At 43.5% G+C, this 21,486-nt stretch overlaps 1 protein-coding gene across 9 annotated transcripts in view; it reads right to left on the bottom strand.

The window, feature by feature from the left end:
• TANC2 (tetratricopeptide repeat, ankyrin repeat and coiled-coil containing 2) overlaps positions 1–21,486 on the bottom strand; it is a 136,366-nt gene that overhangs the window by 73,850 nt on the left and 41,030 nt on the right. For all 9 annotated transcript variants that reach the window (XM_068211811.1, XM_068211813.1, XM_068211818.1 and 6 more), the window contains one exon: positions 4,744–4,892. In XM_068211811.1, coding sequence (XP_068067912.1) covers positions 4,744–4,892 — 149 coding nt within the window. The remainder of the gene's footprint in view (positions 1–4,743; positions 4,893–21,486) is intronic.

The following is a 21,486-nucleotide window of genomic DNA, read 5'->3' as shown; positions in this document are numbered from 1 at the left end:
TCTCTTCATCCTATTTAAAGTGCCACTGGTAAATCCCCATTATTGTTATTTTCCATTCTTTCACATTCTAGGCACTTACCAGTACCTCTCCTTTTTCCTCAGTGCCTTCTAGGAACTGCAGGCAAGCCGACTATGGTAATTTTGGCTCTCTGAATAGTCTGGTTTCACACATTCATTACATTACCTGTCATGCACGTTCTCTCTCCACGAACCTTTTCCATATCCTCAGACTTGCAAGTGTTTCAGATGTTTAAATAAACTACTGATTTTTCTAAATCTGCTTTTAATTTTACAAAATTATTTCTAGCTCATTCATTGTAGAGGCCAAATTATTTTTAAAATTGATGGGGTTTATTATTATTCTTAATAGAACCTAATACAAGGCTGCTTTTGGCCTGCTGTTTGGCTTGTGTCACACAGATACTTTCACTGAGCTACCCATCACAGTGGGACTATCTTCTGATTTATCACAGCTGATGGAACTCCATCAGCACAGCTCAGCCATTTAATCAGTTTTTCCCAATAATTTCTTTAACTCACTGACAGTCCAATGAACTGCATCAAGTTTACAGTAATATAATTGGGGAGCTTTGGACAAGGAAGGCCAAGGGTATCCTGGGCTGCATGTGGAAGAGTCATGCTGGCAGGGGAAGGGGGTGATGCTTCTCCTCTGCCTAGCTCTGCTCAGTTTTATGTCCTTTTTAGGCTGGGGGCACCAGAATTGTACAGAGAATTCCAGGTGGGGAATAACCCAACCCAATCTCAGCTGGCCCTGCTTGAAGCAGGTTGGTTTAGATGATCTCCAGAAGTGCCTGCCAATCTCCAACTACAGCATTTGATCAGCTTACATATGGGATCTTCAAGAATGTAAAGCTTTATTACTATTATAAATCCTTTATGGTGGAGGTTTTGTGTGCCTTTGTTTTAACTGTCATTTTAAACAAATCCCCACTGAAACCTATCTCAGTACAAAATAAGATCCACTAACTTTAAAACATAGAAATCACTGCACTTTAAAGCAAATTAAAATTCAGTGCAAGCATGGTAGACTTGTCTTCCCTCCAGCTGATAAAATTATTGTTTCATGAAATGCCAAAAGTGATAGAAGTTCCTTTATTTGCTGTGTTATCAATGCAGCTCCTGAAGAACAAGCTCCTTGCAACTGGAAATTATGAAATAACACAGTATATCACTTGGCATTGATTGACATGTTTTATTTTTGTATTGATATAGAAAAATGTTCCTCTGTATGAGTTTTAAATATAAATTTCCATTGACAGAACATTCTGTATTATTATTGCTGCTGTTTCATCTGTCACATTTTCACTGAACTTTAAAAAATTACTCCGTTCTGCCAGAACCTCAGTGTCCTTTGTGCTGCTCTGGCAGACAATACAGTTAGAAAGAATTTCCCAAAAAGCAGGAGAAAGAGGATTTAATCCTCAGCATTCCTCCCATTGAATAAATCATGATTAAAAGCACAGAAAACATACTATTTTATTACAATCTGGATTAGAGAATACATCCTTGGATATATTCAAAATATGGTGACTGGGGGAAAATGCATCATAGAGATGTACAGATTGGGCAGTTTCAGTGCAAATACTCCCATTCCTTACCTTCCTTTCAGCTTAAGCACTGGTGAGATGGCAAATAATTATTGTCTCGCCTGAGAAGGCAAAGCATGGCTGGAATAACAAGCAGCAGCTTTTGATACAAAGAATGTTTTCTTTGCTGATCTCATGTAAACTAACACACTGAAACCCAAAAAATTGTTCTAATTTTTAGAGTCAAGTGCAAACTACTGGTCAAAGTCTCAATCAGATTTTAATTAATCAACGGCTAACAGAAGAATTAATTTAATTAATGCAAATCCCATAAACGTCTCATTGCGTCATTTTCAACATGACTGGAAGTAAGGTAGTGGAAGAAATTCAGTTTGGGAAGGAGATCTGGATAGGTTTTCCCAAAATTTGCTGCAATTCAGAAGCAGCTATAGCTTGGACAGGATTTGTTTGCTGAGACAATCGGTGGGAGATGGCAGAGTCAGAAGAGAGCCCCAAAAGTGTGAGGTGGCTGGGGCTGAGGTGGAGAGGCTGATGGAGAGGAGGAGAGGCTGATGGAGAGGAGGAGGAGAGGCTGATGGAGAGAAGGAGGAGAGGCTGATGGAGAAAAAGAGGAGAGGCTGATGGAGAGGAGGAGGAGAGGCTGATGGAGAGAAGGAGAGGCTGATGGAGAGAAGGAGGAGAGGCTGAGGGAGAAAAAGAGGAGAGGCTGATGGAGAGAAGGAGGAGAGGCTGATGGAGAGGAGGAGGAGAGGCTGAGGGAGAGAAGGAGGAGAGGCTGATGGAGAGGAGGAGGAGAGGCTGATGGAGAGGAGGAGGAAAGGCTGATGGAGAAAAGGAGGAAAGGCTGATGGAGAAAAGGAGGAGAGGCTGATGGAGAGAAGGAGGAGAGGCTGATGGAGAAAAGGAGGAGAGGCTGATGGAGAAAAGGAGGAGAGGCTGATGGAGAGAAGGAGGAGAGGCTGATGGAGAAAAGGAAGAGAGGCTGATGGAGAAAAGGAGGAGAGGCTGATGGAGAAAAAGAGGAGAGGCTGATGGAGAAGGTTCCTTCAGCCTACAGAAAGGACAGGTACACTGGATCCAAGGATAGCGGCACCCTTCCACCATCTGCAGGGCCTGGAGAGAAGACACACCCACGGTCCTCTCAGAAGTGGAAAGGGAAGGACAAGGAGCTACAGTCACAGGTTCCATTGAGGACGTTTTCTACTAGGTAGAAGAAAAACGTTTTTCATAGTGGAAGTTGGTGAGCCCCAAGACAAGCTGTCAGGAGAGCCCACTGATCTCCATCAGTGGAGATCTTCAGACCCTGCCTGGATGAGCCCTGAGAAGCATGATCCCTCCCTGAAGCCAGCCCTGCCTCCAAGTGTGCATGGATGGGTTGACCTCACGAGGTCACTTCCATTCTGGAGTATCTCAGGATTCAAGGCAAGTGCTGACATCAGGAGACACGGACAAAGGAAGGAAAAAAATTAACTTGGTAATTAAGGAACCAGCCTCTCTCGAGCTTCTCCTGAACATGAATAGCATTCAAAGGCCCTGGAAAACTTTTTCATGCAAAAATTAGCACACAGGCCAAGATACCAATCTAGTTTAGAGGACAAGTCTGCTATTTCTCTTTAGATTTTTTCTTTTATTTATTCTCCAAAGACATCTTTGGCTTTAGAGAAAAGATTGGATTTTAATTTCTGTCAAAAGGTAACAACAAAAGGAACCATTTATAGTAGAAAGCTCTGCTTGGCTTTGAAGTATTCAGTTGAAATAGGTGCCTGTTAAAAGGACATTTTCTACCCAATGTATAGTACAGTCCATTTTAAATCCACAACTTGCTTTAAAAAAATTGAATGGGAAGTGTTAAAAGTGTAACGTATGTGTTAAAGGCAAAGACTTTACAAAATCACATTTCTTGGCTCTCAATCAAACTAGCTCACGCAGGAGATCAAAAATGTCTTGTGTCAGTCAGTCAACCCAACCTGGCCCTGGACACTGCCAGGGATCCAGGGGCAGCCACAGCTTCTCTGGGCACCCTGTGCCAGGGCCTCGCCACCCCCACAGGGAGGAGTTCCTTCTCAATATCCCATCTATCCAACCCTGCCCTCTGGCAGTGGGAAGCCATGAATGTCATTCCAGGCCTCCGTCCAGCCTCCCTCTCCAGCTCTCCTGGAGCCCCTTTAGGCACTGGAGGGGGCTCTAAGGTCTCCCTGGAGCCTTCTGTTCTCCAGTCTGAACATTCCCAGCTCTCCCAGCCTGGCTCCAGAGCAGAGGGGCTCCAGCACCTGGACCAACTCCGTGGCCTCCTCTGGACATGCTCCAACAGATCCACATCTGTTCTGTGCTGAGGACAGGCCACTTTTCATGACTCTCTTTTTAAGGAATTCAGGTTCTCTGAATTACATTTATGTTAAATGTTTGAGTGACTCCTGCAGAGTCACTCAATGACAATTAAAAGAACAGAGAATTGGAAGTAGTTGATGAGTTTTGCGCTCTTCTGCTACATACTGGACTAGCCATCTGTCAATTTAAATGCAAAAAGGGGTGGGGGGGAAAAGCTTCCTATTTTCACTCTCAGCAAAACTTCTAATTGTCCATAGCTGAGGAAAAGGAGGGAGAAACTCAGGCTCAGACATTTCTACAAAACCTATATCATAGCCCAAAGCTTTCCAGCCAGCCAGGGGTGTAACAAGCTCCATGACAATAAAGATTTTATGATATGCCTTCTTTATCTGTATTCAAGCATGAAATCACCTTGTTGGGCAAATACGAGCAAGAACCATGACTATCTGTAAAATGAGGCTATTATTATTTCCCTCTCCCTTCTGCAGAGTAAGTCTTTATGTAACACTACTGAAGTACTTCTGAAATATCACAGAGAAGACGCCAGGCGAGTACAGATTATTTTGGTCACTATAATCTGATTAGAAACACTGCCCACTCCTACATTTGCAGAAACAGAAAAACAACAGAAGCTGTCTCACATGGCTGATCCCTGAACCACGGCCTGCTGTTCTGTGAGGATGAGTCACGGCGTGATGAGGATGAGGAGATACAACCTTTACCTCAGCACCATTACTTCATTGTTACGAGACACCTGGTTGCCATGGAATTAGACAATTGCCACCCTCTCCCAAACTCCACAGTGATCCCCAACCCATGACACTGGGGATTGGGGAGGGGGCCATACCTGGTTCTCGTCCTGCACCTCCATGCTGTACTGGGGCCCTGGCTGAACCTCCGTGACTTTCTCTCCGAGGAGGAAGCCCAGGCGAGTCATGAGTGTGTTCGCTGCCTCATCTACGGATGGAGGGGGTCCCAGCTCTTGCTCGGTATCACCTAAACACAAGAAAAGCAGATTCAGACAGGAATTGTTTACTTTTGGCTGCTGCTCAGTGGTTTTACCAACACAACACCTGTACCTGTTGTGTACCCTCAGTATCCGGGTTTTCAGGTGATTCATGTTATTCAAGTCTGTTTTACCATTCCATGCTGGTCATTAATTTTAGGTCATGTACCATAGATATAAGTTTTCTCCACCGTTAACTGTTGCTTCTCCTCTCACTTCTCATTATTTTCTCAGCACCTCCCATGGAAGCACACCTGGGTATCTTGTCCCAGTAGCAGAAGCACCAGAGCTACCAAGGAACAAGATTTTCTGGACCAGCACTGGAGAAGAGTGCTTGCTCTCTTCCCTCTGTTTCTCCCAGAGAAGTTACTCACAGAGAAGACAAGGCTACAAGAGCCATTTGGAAGGTGCTCCATGAGCCGCAGAGCAACCAACCTGTGCTACTGAGTAGTTAACAGGAAAGACCAGGAAAGAAAATACATGTGCAACTTCCAGTGTTACCCGCTGTCCCAACACACTCATAGTCATACAGAAATCAAGTCTCTCCAAATACAACTCACTTTCTGCACTCACCCTATGGCCCACGCCACCAAGTAGCCTGCCTGCCAATTCCCCATCAAGTCTGCAAACCAGGCCAAAACCAACATTCCTAATGATTTTTTTCTATTTTTTTTTTTCCACCACCTGTAGGGAAAGCAGCACAGATGAGTTTCTATCCAGCAATGCATACTGGGAAAAGGCCCGGCATGTATACTGGCATTTCTGTATCCTTTGGTTTTATAACAAAAAAGGAGGAACAAAAACCTGTGGAGGTTTTTGACTTGTAGTATCACACATGTAATTTGGGTCCTGAAAGTCAAGTTCCTTCCTGCTCACACCAATAGCAGGGTTAAAGCCTGAAGGTCAAGTTCTTACCACTTTACACTGAAGTAATACTGTGCTTAGGGCAGTTATAGGAGACAAATTAGGATTTGCAATTAGTCTACAGTTAATTATTCATCTGATAATGTACAATCTGGAAAAGAGCCCATCTCCATTTCCTAGCTCTGTCCTGGTTTGGGCTCCTCCAGCACAAAGCCTGCAGCAACAGTAAAAGGATGCTACTTTAAATAAAATATTGCTTTTTGATAACTGTAACTGAAACCCACAAATCATGGAACCTGGGATATGTACAAAACCCCAGGAAATTTAAGCCAGTTGCTTCCAGAAATTCACATTTAATCTCATAGAGTACAGCTCACAGAAGCTTACAGCAATATTTGGATGCCTCATCTGCACTACTGCAAATTAAAAACCCGTGAGCATCTCCCATGCAACCACAACTGCATTCCTAAGTACCACCAGCTCTGGGAGTTGAGCATCTGCAGCTGTCCTTCCACCGTGGCTTCACTGTTATGAAAATGGATGATACAGTAGGTCCACATAAGCTGTCTAAGTTACTGAATCCCCATTGTGCTGCTTGAACCAATGCTGACGTGAATCCGATGGATTTAAGAGAGACAAATTTAAACGGATGGCCCAATTTGTGGAACTGCTGACCACCCACAGCCAATCTGTGGGCATTTACTGGCTTTAGGAGCCCAAGCCAGAAGACATTTATGTAAAATGAAAACTAGAGAGACTTTTATTTCCAGGGTTATTTCTTTTTTTAACAAGGTAGATTACCTTTTTAAAGGTAGATTTTTTGGTAAAAGCCATTCCCTGGATATGGCTCCACAGCTTATTGTGCATTCCCATTCTGTCTTCACAACCATGATATTAAAAATATTCAAATTATGCTGACTTACACATCTGGGGCAGCTGGATCTACCTCTATACTGCCCACCTGGAAGGATTCAGGAGTGCCCAGGTGAGGCAGCTGCAGGGCACTGGGCACAGCCAGTTTCCTTTGGCTTAGTGCTGGGAAAAGCTCCCAACCAAAATTCACTCATTGAAGGTTGAGTTTAACCTTGTCCTTAACCCCTTGCTTCTTTTAAACTACCCTTAAAACATCTCCAAGGAGCACAAGCCTGGCTTTCACCTGTAAGTACAGAAAACTACAATCTTGCCTCAAGTCATTGTATAGGTACGTTGAAGATCTAGAGGATAATAATTATGTGCTTTGGTAACAGTCCCAATGGCAGGGCGTTGGAACCACACCTTCAAGATCCCTTCAACCCAAACCAGTTTGTGACTGTAATTCACAGAATCATGGAAAGGTCTGGCATGGGAAGGACCTTAAAGCCTATCCATTCCCACCCCCTGCCATGGGCAGAGACACCTTGCACTATCCCAGGTTGCTCCAAGCCCCATCCAACTTGTCCTTGGACACTCCCAGGGATGGGGCAAGCAACAGCTGCTCTGGGCACCCTGTGTCAAGACCTCAGCAGCCTCACAGGAATAATTTCTTCCTCATATCTGATACAACTCTGACCTCCTTCAGCTTAAGGTTCTTCTGCCTTGTCTTGTCACTCCATGCTCATTCCCTGCGAGATGCTGGTCATGGTACAAGGTATCAACAGCTGAAATGCAGCAGTGGAGCTGTGAGACCTCCATATTTCATATAGAACTATGAATTATTTTATTATAACCTGGCTTTCAAAGTACAGATAACTCTGAATTTAAGCAAAGCGCCATTGTACTGGATTATCCCCTCCTAAAGTCTTAAAAAATAAGTGGAATCACTTAACTGAATGTCAAAGAACAGACATAACAGCTCTGAAGTGCCTGTGAATGGGTATTATGGAAAAAAGCTGTATATTGCCTTTCAGGGTTGACAGTAAGACCTAATACTCGCTTCCTAAGTTCAGTGAAAGGGCATAACTGGTTTTTTCTCCCTTCTCCTGTGTGTTATCCAGTTGGTGCTGCAACCACATTTTACTCTGACCTTCAGCACACTCCTGTCTCCCCAGGAAATCTGAGCACAGAATTGATAACACAACTCGCCCGAGATATTTTTAACTGTTTTGACACCACTGCTCTAACCAGCTACAAGAGCTCTAACACACCCCCCAGTTAACTCCAATAATAGTGGTATATCAATAACCAGTATATCAATAACCCTGCCCAACTGTGTACATGCAAACCCAAAGCCAAACAGTGGATTAAAGAGAACCCAACACGCTGATGGTCTGAAGCTGCTGCACTTACTACATGAGCTCACCTGCTTCTGCATCAACACTCACTAATACTAAAAGCAACAACCAAATGCTTAGTGCCAGGAATTTTAAAGAAGAATAAAACCCCTCCCTGACTCATTGCATGTGCACTAGTATTTTAAAAAGTTCTATGGGCTGTGTATCTTGATGCCCCTTTATGTTCAGCAGGAAGCTTATATTTTTATAAAAACACACAGAAAACAACAGGAGGAAAAGGGTTTTTGGGAGCTGGTGTGCTGCTGTGCTGGAAGGTGACTAGCCACCCACCAAGCCAGGTGGGTGGTGGGTCAGCTTCCTCTTGGCCACCAAACCATGTAACTTGGGTTTTCATGCCAGCTGAGAGCTTTATTTGGCTGTTCCTGTCATTTATGTCTCATGGAATCACTCAGTAACTATCTCCCAACATTCAGAGCCAGGTAAATGCTGTATCCCAGCACACTGTCACATCTCCAAGTCAGCTACATTTGTCTGCCCGGGTCTTCCAAGTGCTTTAGAGTAGACATGTCTTGAATACACCCCTCAGGTGCTGGCAAAGCCACTACGTACCAACTTAACTATGGCAGGGAAGGCTGAATTCAGCTCCTAATGAAAACAGGAGAAGCAATTATTCTACAGGGAAAATGAAAAAAAAAGGCCATTCTTTTGTTTGCATCATAGAACTTGGGCTACTGAAGTGCTTTGCCCAGTAATTGCTGTCCAGTAAAGCAGAGCCCATCCTGTTCCTCTACTGGTGGACCCCAGCAAGCCCTGGTTGGCTCTCAGCAAGGGAATTTAATGTCAAGCCCCTCTGCAGTGAAATGGCACTGAAAAGGACACCAGAGCCACCTAAGGCTCACACAAATACCTTTTTCTCTTTATTTTGAACAATTTTAGCAGAACCCAGCAGTGAACACCCCCATACTTTCCATCTACTTCTGCCTCTTTTTTAGTTAATGACTTTTTCTTTGACTGAACTGCAAAGATGCAAATTAGAAATACAACCTGAGCTTGTCAAGCAATTTAATACCTCTGATTCTCCCTTCAAAAAATTCAACCCACTTTAAATATGTCAGCAGATACCTGCAATTCACCCTGGAATTTACCTGATTTAGGCCATTTAGGAGCAATTTTACAGAGCCTGGCAGCTCTCTCAGATGCCTGATCTAGAAATACCCTTTGGATTTCTGAAAGGGTCAATTGTAACACCTCTGTAGGCATCACATGAAGCAGGATGGAGTTCATAAGTGCTCATAAATGTTTAGAGTATTCATTGAAAACCAAATATATCATTTTATGGCAGAGTTATTAGGTTTGCTCTTCTCAAGAAACCATAACATTCAAAATGTCCAATGTTTTTCTGTACATTGTCATTTTCAAATAGTGTTTCTGTTACCCCTTTTCAATTCCTATATGAAAGCTGCCACATATTTCAGCTGCAATTGCTTACAAGCAAATGAAATTTCTTCATGATTTATTTGGTAATTCTGTGACTGGTTTGATAGCCACCCTCATCTAATTCTAGATAAATGGTGGAGGGCAGTGCCCCTGGGAGACATTAACAATGCATCTGTAGTCCACAGAATATTTTCAGTTTAATTGCTGTACTTTTACTTTCAAACCAGCTGAAATCTGTTTCAGTGAGTGTCAAACAAGAACTGGGTAACAGTTCCCTTAAAGGCACCCATCCCCGAATCTGCCTGAGTATGAGACTGATTTACCTTTAGGAAATCAAAATTGATTGAATAAGCAATGAAAAAAAGAACAGCTATGTGCAAAAAGTGAGCACCTATGGAAGGGCAGAAATAAATGATACCATTTAGGACCCTGATCTTCAATTACATAACTGCAGAGTTTTATCTAACTTCCCTACCTCCATGTGACCTGAATCTGTCCCATTATTATGTACATCTGCTTTAAATTATGCTGGATACACTTGAGCTGTATTTGGAAAATATCCTTGACTATTTCTGCATATCCCCCTAATCTCAGAATTAATGGAAGATGTTTTCATTAGTCTTGTTTACATCAAGAAGAGATTTTAAAATATTTAACTGCCAAGGGATGAAAGCAGCCCTATACGCATCTCTAAAAATGTCAATTTTTGTACTGCTGCACCTCCAATCCCGGGGTCAGTTTTGGGGAAGACATTGAGGGGCTGGAGCAGGGAAGGGAACAGAGCTGGAAAGGGGCTCAGGAGAGAAAAGGAGGCTCAGGGGGGACCTTGTGGCTCTGCACAGCTCCTGCCAGGAGGGGACAGCCGGGGGTTCGGGCTCTGCTCCCAGGGAACAGGGACAGGAGGAGAGGGAACAGCTCAGGCTGGGCCAGGGGAGGTTTAGATTGGATATTAGGGAAAAATTCTTCATGGAAAGGGTTGTCCACAACTGCCAGGGCAGTGGTGCAGTTCCCATCCCCAGAAGTGTTCAAAAAACATGTGGATGTGGCACCTGGGGACACGGTTAGTGGTGAGCGTGGTGGTGGTGCTGGGGGAATGGTTGGACTTAATTATCTTAAGGATCTTTTCCAAGCTGAACATTTCTGTGAATCAAGTATTAGTAGTTCTGTCAGCAATGGAAAATGGTCTGACTAAAGTCAATCCCATCACAGAGAAGTGGCAAAGTAAATATATTCTCCCTAGATATTGACATCAGAGCCCTCTCGTCAGCCAAAATCCAACACTGAACTGTGCAGGTGTTAATCTGCATCTCCAATTCAACCTGTGCTCCTACAGCTTCCCTCGGTGCCTCCTATTCCATCCAATAATTTCTGTAAGGAGCTGCACAAATCCCCACCATTAATCCCACTACATCAGCCTCTTACACTCCTTCCAAAGACCTTCCCTCTAAGAAGAAATTAAAACAAAAGACATTCTTCTCAGCACAACACATAAATACTGCTCCCTCCCCACTGCTTTTCCTGAAGATGCTCTTTAATAATCCTTCAAATGACTGGTCAGAATGTTATTTTTAATCCCAAAGCCCTCTGAGCCAGAGCAGCTAATGAATGTAAATTCACTACTATCTTAAGACCTGGTTCAATGCATTTCATGTTCTGGAGTTAAAACCCCTCATGCACATTTCTGAACATATATATATATATATATATATATATGTATATAAAAGGCCAGTTATCATAAATACGAGCCTGGGCATCTGGACTATCTCCTGGAAGCAGGATTACACTTTGATCCCTGAAAATGTTCCTAAGCTCTTTAACAAATCAAGGACACCAGGACGGAAGCAGTAAGTTCCCCACTGATGGAATGCAGAGATGAAATTGTTTCTTTACAGTTTTTGGCACTTTAGCTCAAAAAAATGAATAAGAGGCTGTGCTCCAGCTCTGGACATCCAACACTGGATGTCAAAGGCCATTCCATCAAAGGCCTTGGCTGGTAAATAAAATTGTTTGTATTTATTTCTAGGTCTTAAACTGACATTTATTGCAGACAAGCTTGAGGTTAGTGTAATATCAAAAAAGAATAAACACTCCCTTAAACATTATGTGCTCGCTAAAACCCGTTTTTATTTTGCAATATTAGGCATGTACCTTGGTTTGAAAGACAGGTGTTTGCCAAGGAAGGTGGGAACCTCCCTCGGAATGAAGAATGTGACCCCCTTCCCTCTGAATGATTGTAATCCGAAATTACGGGGCTTTCAGGCAAAGGCACGGGAAAAGAAGCAGCAGTTCTTTAGCAGATATGTATATGCGTATGTATATGTACATGCATCAGGTCTTTAGCAGTATGTGTATGTATATATACCAGTCATTTAGCTATATGCAAATGTATATGTGCATGCACCAGCTTTTTAGATGTGTATGTGCATATATGTGTATATAAAAGGTGTATATACACTCATCAGTATGTAGATGTGTACACACACAGTCTATATGCGTATATATAATGTGTATATATAGACAGCAGTATGTAGATGTGTATACATACACAGTCTGTATGTGTATATATGTGTATATATAATGTGTATATATAGACAGCAGTATGTAGATGTATATACATACACAGTCTATATGTGTATATATGTGTATATATAATGTATATATATAGACAGCAGTATGTAGATGTGTGCACAAACACAGTCTATGTGTATATATGTGTATATATAATGTGTATATATAGACAGCAGTATGTAGATGTGCATACATACACAGTCTGTATGTGTATATATGTGTATATATAATGTGTATATATAGACAGCAGTATGTAGATGTGTATACATACACAGTCTGTATGTGTATATATGTGTATATATAATGTGTATATATAGACAGCAGTATGTAGATGTGCATACATACACAGTCTATATGTGTATATATGTGTATATATTTGTATATATAGACAGCAGTATGTAGATGTGTGCACACAGTCTATATCTGCATATATAGTGTACATACAGCAATGTGTAGATGTGTATACATACACAGTCTATATGTGTATAAATAATGTGTATATACACACAGCAGTAGATGCGTGTACATACACAGTCTGTATGTGTATAATGTGTATATACACTCAGAGTATGTAGATGCCATACATACAGTCTATATGTGTATATATAATGTGTATATACACTCAGAGTATGTAGATGCCATACACACAGTCTCTAGGTGTATATATAATGTGTATACAGACTCAGAGTATGTAGATGCCATACATACAGTCTATATGTGTATATATAATGTCTATAGACTCTCAGAGTACGGAGATGCCATACACACGGTCTATAGGTGTATATACAGTGTGTATACACTCTCAGAGTACAGAGATGCCATACACACAGTCTATACAGTCTATATGTGTATATACAATGTGTATATACTCTCAGAGTACAGAGATGCCATACACATGGTCTATACAGTCTATATGTGTATATCGGATGTGTATATACAGTGTGTATACACTCTCAGAGTACGGAGATGCCATACACACGGTCTATAGGTGTATATACAGTGTGTATACACTCTCAGAGTACGGAGATGCCATACACACGGTCTATAGGTGTATATACAGTGCGTATATACTCTCAGAGTACGGAGATGCCATACACACAGTCTATACAGTCTATATGTGTATATACAGTGTGTATACACTCTCAGAGTACGCAGATGCCATTCACACGGTCTATAGGTGTATATACAGTGTGTATACACTCTCAGAGTACGGAGATGCCATACACACAGTCTATACAGTCTATAGGTGTATATACAGTGTGTATACACTCTCAGAGTACGGAGATGCCATACACACAGTCTATATGTGTATATACAGTGTGTATACACTCTCAGAGTACGGAGGTGCCATACACACGGTCTATAGGTGTATATACAGTGTGTATACACTCTCAGAGTACGGAGGTGCCATACACACGGTCTATAGGTGTATATACAGTCTGTATATACTCTCAGAGTACAGAGATGCCATACACACGGTCTATAGGTGTATATACAGTGTGTATACACTCTCAGAGTACGGAGATGCCATACACACAGTCTATACAGTCTATAGGTGTATATACAGTGTGTATACACTCTCAGAGTACGGAGGTGCCATACACACGGTCTATAGGTGTATATACAGTGTGTATATACACAGAGTACGGAGATGCCATACACACTGTCCATAGGTGTATATACAGTGTGTATACACTCTCAGAGTACAGAGATGCCATACACACGGTCTATAGGTGTATATACAGTGTGTATACACTCTCAGAGTACGGAGATGCCATACACACAGTCGATACAGTCTATATGTGTATATACAGTGTGTATACACTCTCAGAGTACGGAGATGCCATACACACGGTCTATATGTGTATATACAGTGTGTATACACTCTCAGAGTACGGAGGTGCCATACACACTGTCTATAGGTGTATATACAGTGTGTATACACTCTCAGAGTACGGAGATGCCATACACACAGTCTATATGTGTATATACAGTGTGTATATACTCTCAGAGTACAGAGATGCCATTCACACAGTCTATACAGTCTATAGGTGTATATACAGTGTGTATACACTCTCAGAGTACAGAGATGCCATTCACACAGTGTATACAGTCTATAGGTGTATATACAGTGTGTATACACTCTCAGAGTACGGAGATGCCATTCACACAGTCTATACAGTCTATAGGTGCATATACAGTGTGTATACACTCTCAGAGTACGGAGCCGTGCGAACAAACGAGCGCTGTCGCGAACAGCGCATGGCGCGGCCCCGGCCCGGGCAGGCTCTTCCCCTCGCTGCAGTTCCGGGCGCTGCCGGCAGGGGCGCTGCCGGCTCCCGGGCGGCGCGCTGAGCGCCCCGCGGCTGCAGGGGGCGCTGTGCCGCGGGCCCTGCCCCACACGGCCGTGGCGGGCGGCGGGGCGGGCAGAGGCAGGCACACCCGCCGGGGGTGGCAAACAAAATGTAAAAGACAACTCCGCAGCCTTTGCAGGAGCCGTGGACGCGGGGTGTGGGGTTTGAGTGCAGCGAAAAAGCCCGAGGCAGCGGCAGCCGGGCTCCGCCGCAGCATCTGCCTCAGCCGCGGAGGTGCGCCCCTCGGGAAGGCGAGGGGCCGGGTCCCGGGTTTTCCTCCGGGGCATCCGAATAGATGGTGATGGTCCTTTCCAGTCAGATCGGGTGGGATGAGGTCCCGGTTAACCAGCTGCTCTTACAAGCCAAGGCTCACCCGCGGTAGGAAAGCAGTGAGAGGACAAAAGCTCCGTAGCGGCAGTGAATCCTCCAGGCAGCGACCGCAGACCGGCTGTCCCTCCTCCGATCCCGAGAGAGAAAGAGCAGCCGAGCCCAGCCCCTCACCCCGCAGCCAAATTCTCCCAGTAACTCTGCCCTTCCAAAAAGAAAACCCCTCAGGTAAGAGAGTAGCCAGCTGCACCCTTCTCCTCCTCCTCCTCCCAGCCACATCTTTTGTTCTCTTAAGTATCAGTAGTTATTGTCTCTTAGCAACAAATGGGACAAAATTTCACGAGAGAAAGAAGAAAAAAAAAAAAAATCCTAACCTCCACCAGCACGTTGCATCACAACCGCCCAAATACTTTTTTTAATTCCAGCAACTCTCAAAACCTCTCACATTCCTTCCTCTTATTTTTCACATCATTTATTTCGATCAGGTGATAGAAATCTGACAAGAATTTTGAAAAACCTGCCCCCTTTGTGGTAAGGCCAACCCTGGCTAACTAACAGGGGCACAAAGAAAGTTGGAGGAGACTTTCAGAAATATATACATCCATATATAACATAGCATTTCCATCATTTTCTTGGGGAGAAGAGTCTGTAGAAGAGGATTTTGACAAACACCTTTCCTTCTTCCAAGGCAGCTTTGCCACGTCAAAACACAACGAGCATTGAAAGGAGCCAAACGTTTAGCAAGGCAAGTGAAACTTCATTGTCACCTTTGACCACTGTTCAGTGGGAGATCCCGAGCAAGAGACAAGACAGCACAAAGACCTTGTTCTTCCTTACCTGATCTGACCTATTAGCACGCTCCCAGGATTAATTTATTAAAAGCAAATCTGACTAAATTATGGTCTATGCATTTACAACGCTGACAACAATCGTGAAAACCTACCATTACATACCTGAATAAGACTTCAAAAGTTCTGTTTGGATGTAATAACTGCTACAGAAATAGACTGATTTACTGTTGCAAGCTTTTAAAATAACAAGTCAGACTGGACAGGGCTTAAAGCAACCTGGTCTAGTGGAAGGTTCGCTGCCCTTGGCAGCAGGTGGAATGGTCCCTTCCAGCCCAACCCAGTCTGTTTTTCTCTGATTCTTTTGGGGGCTAATTTCTAACAGAACCAATGTTCTAATTGGTTGTTGCTAATTGTGTATATTCAATGATTGGAGAGGGAAGACTACTATCCATGTGGATGAGATCAATTTAAAATTTGTTCTTTCTCTAAAACATAAACTATATTTATGAAAATCTTACCTCACTTAAATAAAATCACCCACACTGTCCTCACAGTGCCTTGAACTTATACAGAGTAGGAGCTGCAATTTCATCTGTAAAATACAGGTGGAGAAACACCACTGAAGTTACTGAAGGGGGCAGATACAGGTGACAGACGTGCAGGTAACTGCACACATCACCACAGCTCCTCTTGCCAGGCAAGACGGATGCCAAGGATGGATGGGAATAGAGCAGGGAGCCCAAGAATGCTACCCCAGGCAGACTCTGCCAGCAGCCAGGAGTGGAGAGCAGCAGCAGGGACCTGCTCGAAGTGCTGACCATAGGTGGTGGGACAAGGCTTCCCCACAGAGATAGGGTTCCTCATGGGAACATATGGAAGAGCCCAGTGGGGACTTAACTCTGAGAAACAAAAACAGCAGGCACAGGATTCCGGGAGGAAGGCTGCTACAGTCTCGGTCCAAATGCAAGGATTTTGGAGCCTGCAGTAAGTTCCAAGGCACTGAAGGAGTTTGAAGCCAGGCTGGTACAACCAGTGCTCCCAAGCAGGGCTGCACTTTCAAACTGGCAGCTGGCCAAAATGGTCATGTTTGGACTCAAGGTAATTATTTTCAAGCGATTTGGAGTTAAACAATTAGTGACATAAAATGTAAAAAATTCTGCTTAATGAGGTGGAAAATCTACTGTGGTACAGGAGGTTATGCTCAAGTTGATCTCCTTTCTTCAGGGTCCAAGGGCAGCTGTGCTGCCCTGGAGAACAGAGCAGATGGGACAGAGGGAATGCTGACGACTGAAGCCGATTTCACCAGGGGAACAACGGTCATGCTAGATAAGAATAAAGAAGTTCTTGTTCTGCAGCCCTGGGGAGGGTGAGGAAGTCACAGCAACTGGCAAGAGAGCTCAAGTCATGGTGTGGCTTTCAGAGCACTGCGTATTTTAACTTATGGGCAGCTCTCCACAGCATCACTGAAATTCAAGGACTTTCATCTGTAGGCACTGGGACATGGGAACCAGGCTTATAAAAGAATGGCCAGTTTCCCACAAATGCAACCACCCCCTCTTCTATTGTTACAGCTAACAATAATGGTAAAATGAATACTGAGGGGGTTGCCTCCATGAAGAGGTGAAACAAAATAACAGCATATCAAAACACTGTAGGGAAAAAAGGAGTAAAATTACTGGCCACTTCCTCTAGACCCTAAAGTACTTGGGAATAAATATCTGAGCCAGAATGAAAAAGGGAGGACTGATTAGTCACTCTAGTCACTGATCAGCACAACCATGACCAAGAGCTCCAGCAACCCTCATCTCCTTCCTTTCTGTCTCGTTTAGCATCCCTTAGGACAGGCATAAACACAAGGCAAAGGCTAACTTCAAATTAAACCCCACCTAAAGAACTCCTACAGAACTCAACATGGAACTAAGAAGGAAAATGAAGCCTGTGTAAAGACATCAAGGGCTTTACAAGCAGGAGCCCAAACACAACTGGGATGGTGCTATCACCAACAGGTCAGTTTGTCATTGTGCTGGGACCCACTGAGTGCCAACACACAGCTAATCCAGCCTGACAGACTCATAGTAGGAACAGAATTATCACAAGGTGAACAATTATGGATTTGTTTGGTTTATTGAGGGAGGTGCAAAATTGATCCAGGGAAGCATCATCCATTGACTGCACTGCTAAAATGCCTCAGCACTTTTGCAGAAAGTTGCCTTTCTTTATTTCTTTCCCCTCTCCTCCAGCTACATTTTTATGACAAAAATAAAATTCCTCTCCTTTAGAGCAGAGCATGGACACTTGCTGGGACTGTGCCTGACAGCACACACACTTCCTAACAGGTTGCCCAAGCCTGAATGGAGCTTGGAGCAATCTCTTCTAGAAGGTGTCCCTACCCATGTCAGGGGGTGGGACTGGATGATGTTTAAGGTGCCATCCAACCCAAACCCTGCTGGGATTCAAGAGCATCAGTGTGGGCTGCTCTTGTTGTCAAAAAATAATATGCTAGAAGAGGAAAGTCCTCTGCCAGAGTCACTCAGTCAGTGAGAAATCTGCCCCACCTGCTCATATATGGAAGAAAAGGTTTTACACTGATCCTCGCAGGCCCAACACTGACAGTTTCAAAACCATCAGGGTTGGTTTGTTTATGTACATATTTATTCGCTGGCAGAAAGCTATAAATATTCAAAAAGCTGAAGTATTAGCACAAAAATGTTACTGTTTCCCAACAGATCATTTGAAAGTGAGCACTGCTGCTTGCTGAGGCAAAACAACTCCCTGGGATCCATGCGGGTGGGCAGGCAGAGGTGCCAGGCTGCTGCTGCTGAAGTATCTGAAGCAAAACACACCTCGGGAGCCATCTAGGTTACATCTCTGAAAGCAGTCACAACACTTTAAAGTTGGGCAGTTCATCACAAAACCAGAATTTGGATCATTTACAGCCTTTTCCCCTCTTTTTTCCCTTTTTTCTCCTCCAGGTAGATTGGACCCAATCCCTGTAAAGGGTTGGGTATTAACAGATTGCACCAGGAAGCTTCAAGATAAGCATGTTGTCTCCAGTTATTTAACAGTTAAAACGTATGGGAATAATCTGTGGGATTTGTATTATTCTCACTTCTTATCTTGAACAACAAGATTCAATAAATCCTACACTCTGGACTCCACCACTATTCTCCAAGTTGCAACCTTCAGTTCAAGCAAACTCGATGACACCTAATGGCAACTGGTCTGTGGCCAATCCCAAATGGATTCACACCCAGAACTCCAGCAACACTTTCAATATTCCTCCCTCTGATCCAGAACTTCGGACCAGACTGGGGTTTGTTTTGTAATACACGAGTTTATTCTGAAACTGGTCCCATCTCTTGATCTAGCAGAAGGAACCAACAGCATCCTCCCAGGAACAGCATGAGAAAAGTCAATCGCTTCCATAGCAACCAACGTGCCAAATTATGGCTCTTCTGCAATTAGGGCTGATCACAATGATTTCCCATTCCCTTCAGGTCAGTGGGCTTGACAGTGCTGGGACAACCACAAGATTCAACAGTAAAAGCATTTGTCAGATCACGGTTGGTTTGATTATTTCCTCTCCTTCCTCCCAGTTCATCACTGCTCAATATGACAGAGGCTGGACCAGAATCCTGCTGGCTAAATTTGTTTGGGGTTTTGTAGGATTTTTTTGGCTCAGTGCCTGTATTTTCCCAGTGAAAAATCAGAGAGGAGTACTGGTTCCTGCATTCTCTCTTAAAGGGCTTTTTCTAAGACCTGAGAAGCATTTTGTTGTGTTTAGGAGAAACACGTGGATAGTGTAAAATGAAAAATACACATTTTACATGATAAAAAGAGAGAAGCAGCAGCAAGCAGATGTCAAGCTCAACAATTCTTTAACCAAAGGAAGAGAAAAAGGAGCGATGAGATGAACACAAGTGCTGCTGCCATGGTAAATCACTCCTCTCCCCGTCTGTGGCGGGAGCACCGCAGTGATTCCTAACTCAATCACGGATGAAAACAGATGCCTGCCAGCCTAATGTGCAACAAGCAAACCAGACACTCAAGATCTGTGTCCCAAAATTTCTGAAGAAGGAGTTCATCAAATTAAAAGATAATGTCATAACAGCCTTAGCCTTTGGAACACCACGACAAGGTAATAAATTACATACAATGCAACTGCAACCATTAATCTGAGGCAAAAGGCTATTACCTGAAAGCACCATCCATCTCCAACAGATTTTCTGAGCACTTAGAAGTCAAAACATGTTTTAGCTACCATGAAAAACAAAAAGCAGCTCAGAGAAAGATGCCCTCGTGACCACAACTAAGAACCAAGAAGCCAGGACAGTGTTTACCACACAAGCAGTGCCTCTTGGCAGGAGTGAGGTGTGATAAAGTGGAGGAAAACCCCACATACTAAACTGAGTCACTAGAATCACTGCAGAATAAGATTTGACAGTTGAACAACAGAGGTTTGAAGGTCAATTCCTGCTATTCTATGTTATCCTCCTTGAAGAGCAATGATGGATGTGAGGGCATCATCCCCAGCCCCCCTGCCTTCAGAGGGCTGACAAGAGGGAAAACACAAATGCCTCTGTTGAACAGTGTCTGCAGAACTGCAGCAGAGACAAGGAGGGAATATGGATCAGAAACCTTCCAAGATCCTCCTTATAAAGTCTCTGCTAAGTCACAGAGTCACAGAATGGTCTGGGTTGGAGGAGACCTTTTAGCTCATCCAGTTCCACCAGCCACTAGACCAGGTTGCTCTAAGCCCTGTCCAACCTGGCCTTGAACATTTCCAGGGACGGGAGACCTGTGCCAGGGCCTCATCACCCACACAAGGAAGAGACAAGGAAGAACTCCTTCTCCAGCAGGGACACTTCAAGTCAAGGACTGAAATCTGAACAACTTCTGCAACTACAAAAACTTCTACAGAAACATAATTTGACTCAATGATCCTTGTGGGTCCCTTTCAACTCAGCTTATTCTGTGATTCTGTGATAATTCTGGTAGAAAGGAGTTTTTCAAAGTCATGGAACAGCTTTTTTTTGCCATCATCTTAGTTGCAACAACTATAAAATATGGGCCAATTTCTAAATTCATTTAAGAATATTTAATAAATTTAAAGTATCTTGTGTTCTTTTCTCTATACAAGGAATGTAATAAAAAAAAAGAAATTATACCAAGATTAAAACTTTACTATTTGTGCTCGGTATTAGAACTTCACGATACCACTCAGTATTGTGATCTTCTTTCTCCTTCCTTGGCATTGGAACATCGGGAGCACGTCACTCCCCCACACTGACTCACACTGAAGATGTCACAAGCAAATCTTCCCCCTGGCAGCATGAGGGGCCGAGCAGTGGCACTGCAGTTGCTCAGGAAACCACCTCCCTGGAATGTGCTGAAATTTGCCTGAAGCCTTAAAATAAACATTTTGATACTGAGCAAAATTTCACCTCTCGGCATCTCAAATTGAAATCGTTATTCCTGTACATGCAGAGTAGCTGATGTTCTCTTTTCTTTGCTATTTAGTGTTTTAAACTGCTTTCAGTTGTATAATTAATTAGATTTTTTTGTCAGGGATCACATTAAAAACCACTCCACTGCCCCTCCATTGCCAGGCAGATCATCAGCCGAACTTTTTTCCTTCTTTCAACTCACACCGTTATTCTTGGAAATGCTCAGGATTTAGCACTGAGTGCTCTATCTTCACAGGATGCACACATTTTTGAAGAGGGTTAATGTAAGCCTAGCACAGAAGAAAGGAGTTGTATTTCCTTGGAAGACTGATTCCAGGCAGTGCCTGAAGCTTTGCCAAGGTCCAGAGTAGGACCCTTCCTCCACCTTCCCATCAGGAGCTGGATGCTATGTCCCCTTTGGTTCCTGTGAGTTGACCACAACTTAGTTCTTTCTTTCTTTACCTCTTTACACAAGGATCCTCCCCCAACCGCCTACTTCTTCCAAGGTGGTGTATCTCGAGCTTGGAATCCAGCCTTCCAGACCAGCAAAACCTCCAGCCCCCACATTACTGCTACTTTCGCAGAA

Source organism: Anomalospiza imberbis, chromosome 22 (genome assembly GCF_031753505.1).
Source record: "Anomalospiza imberbis isolate Cuckoo-Finch-1a 21T00152 chromosome 22, ASM3175350v1, whole genome shotgun sequence".
In the NCBI taxonomy this organism is placed as follows: domain Eukaryota; kingdom Metazoa; phylum Chordata; class Aves; order Passeriformes; family Viduidae; genus Anomalospiza; species Anomalospiza imberbis.
Note: the sequence above shows the minus strand (reverse complement) of the source record. Positions and strands in the feature narration are given on the sequence as shown.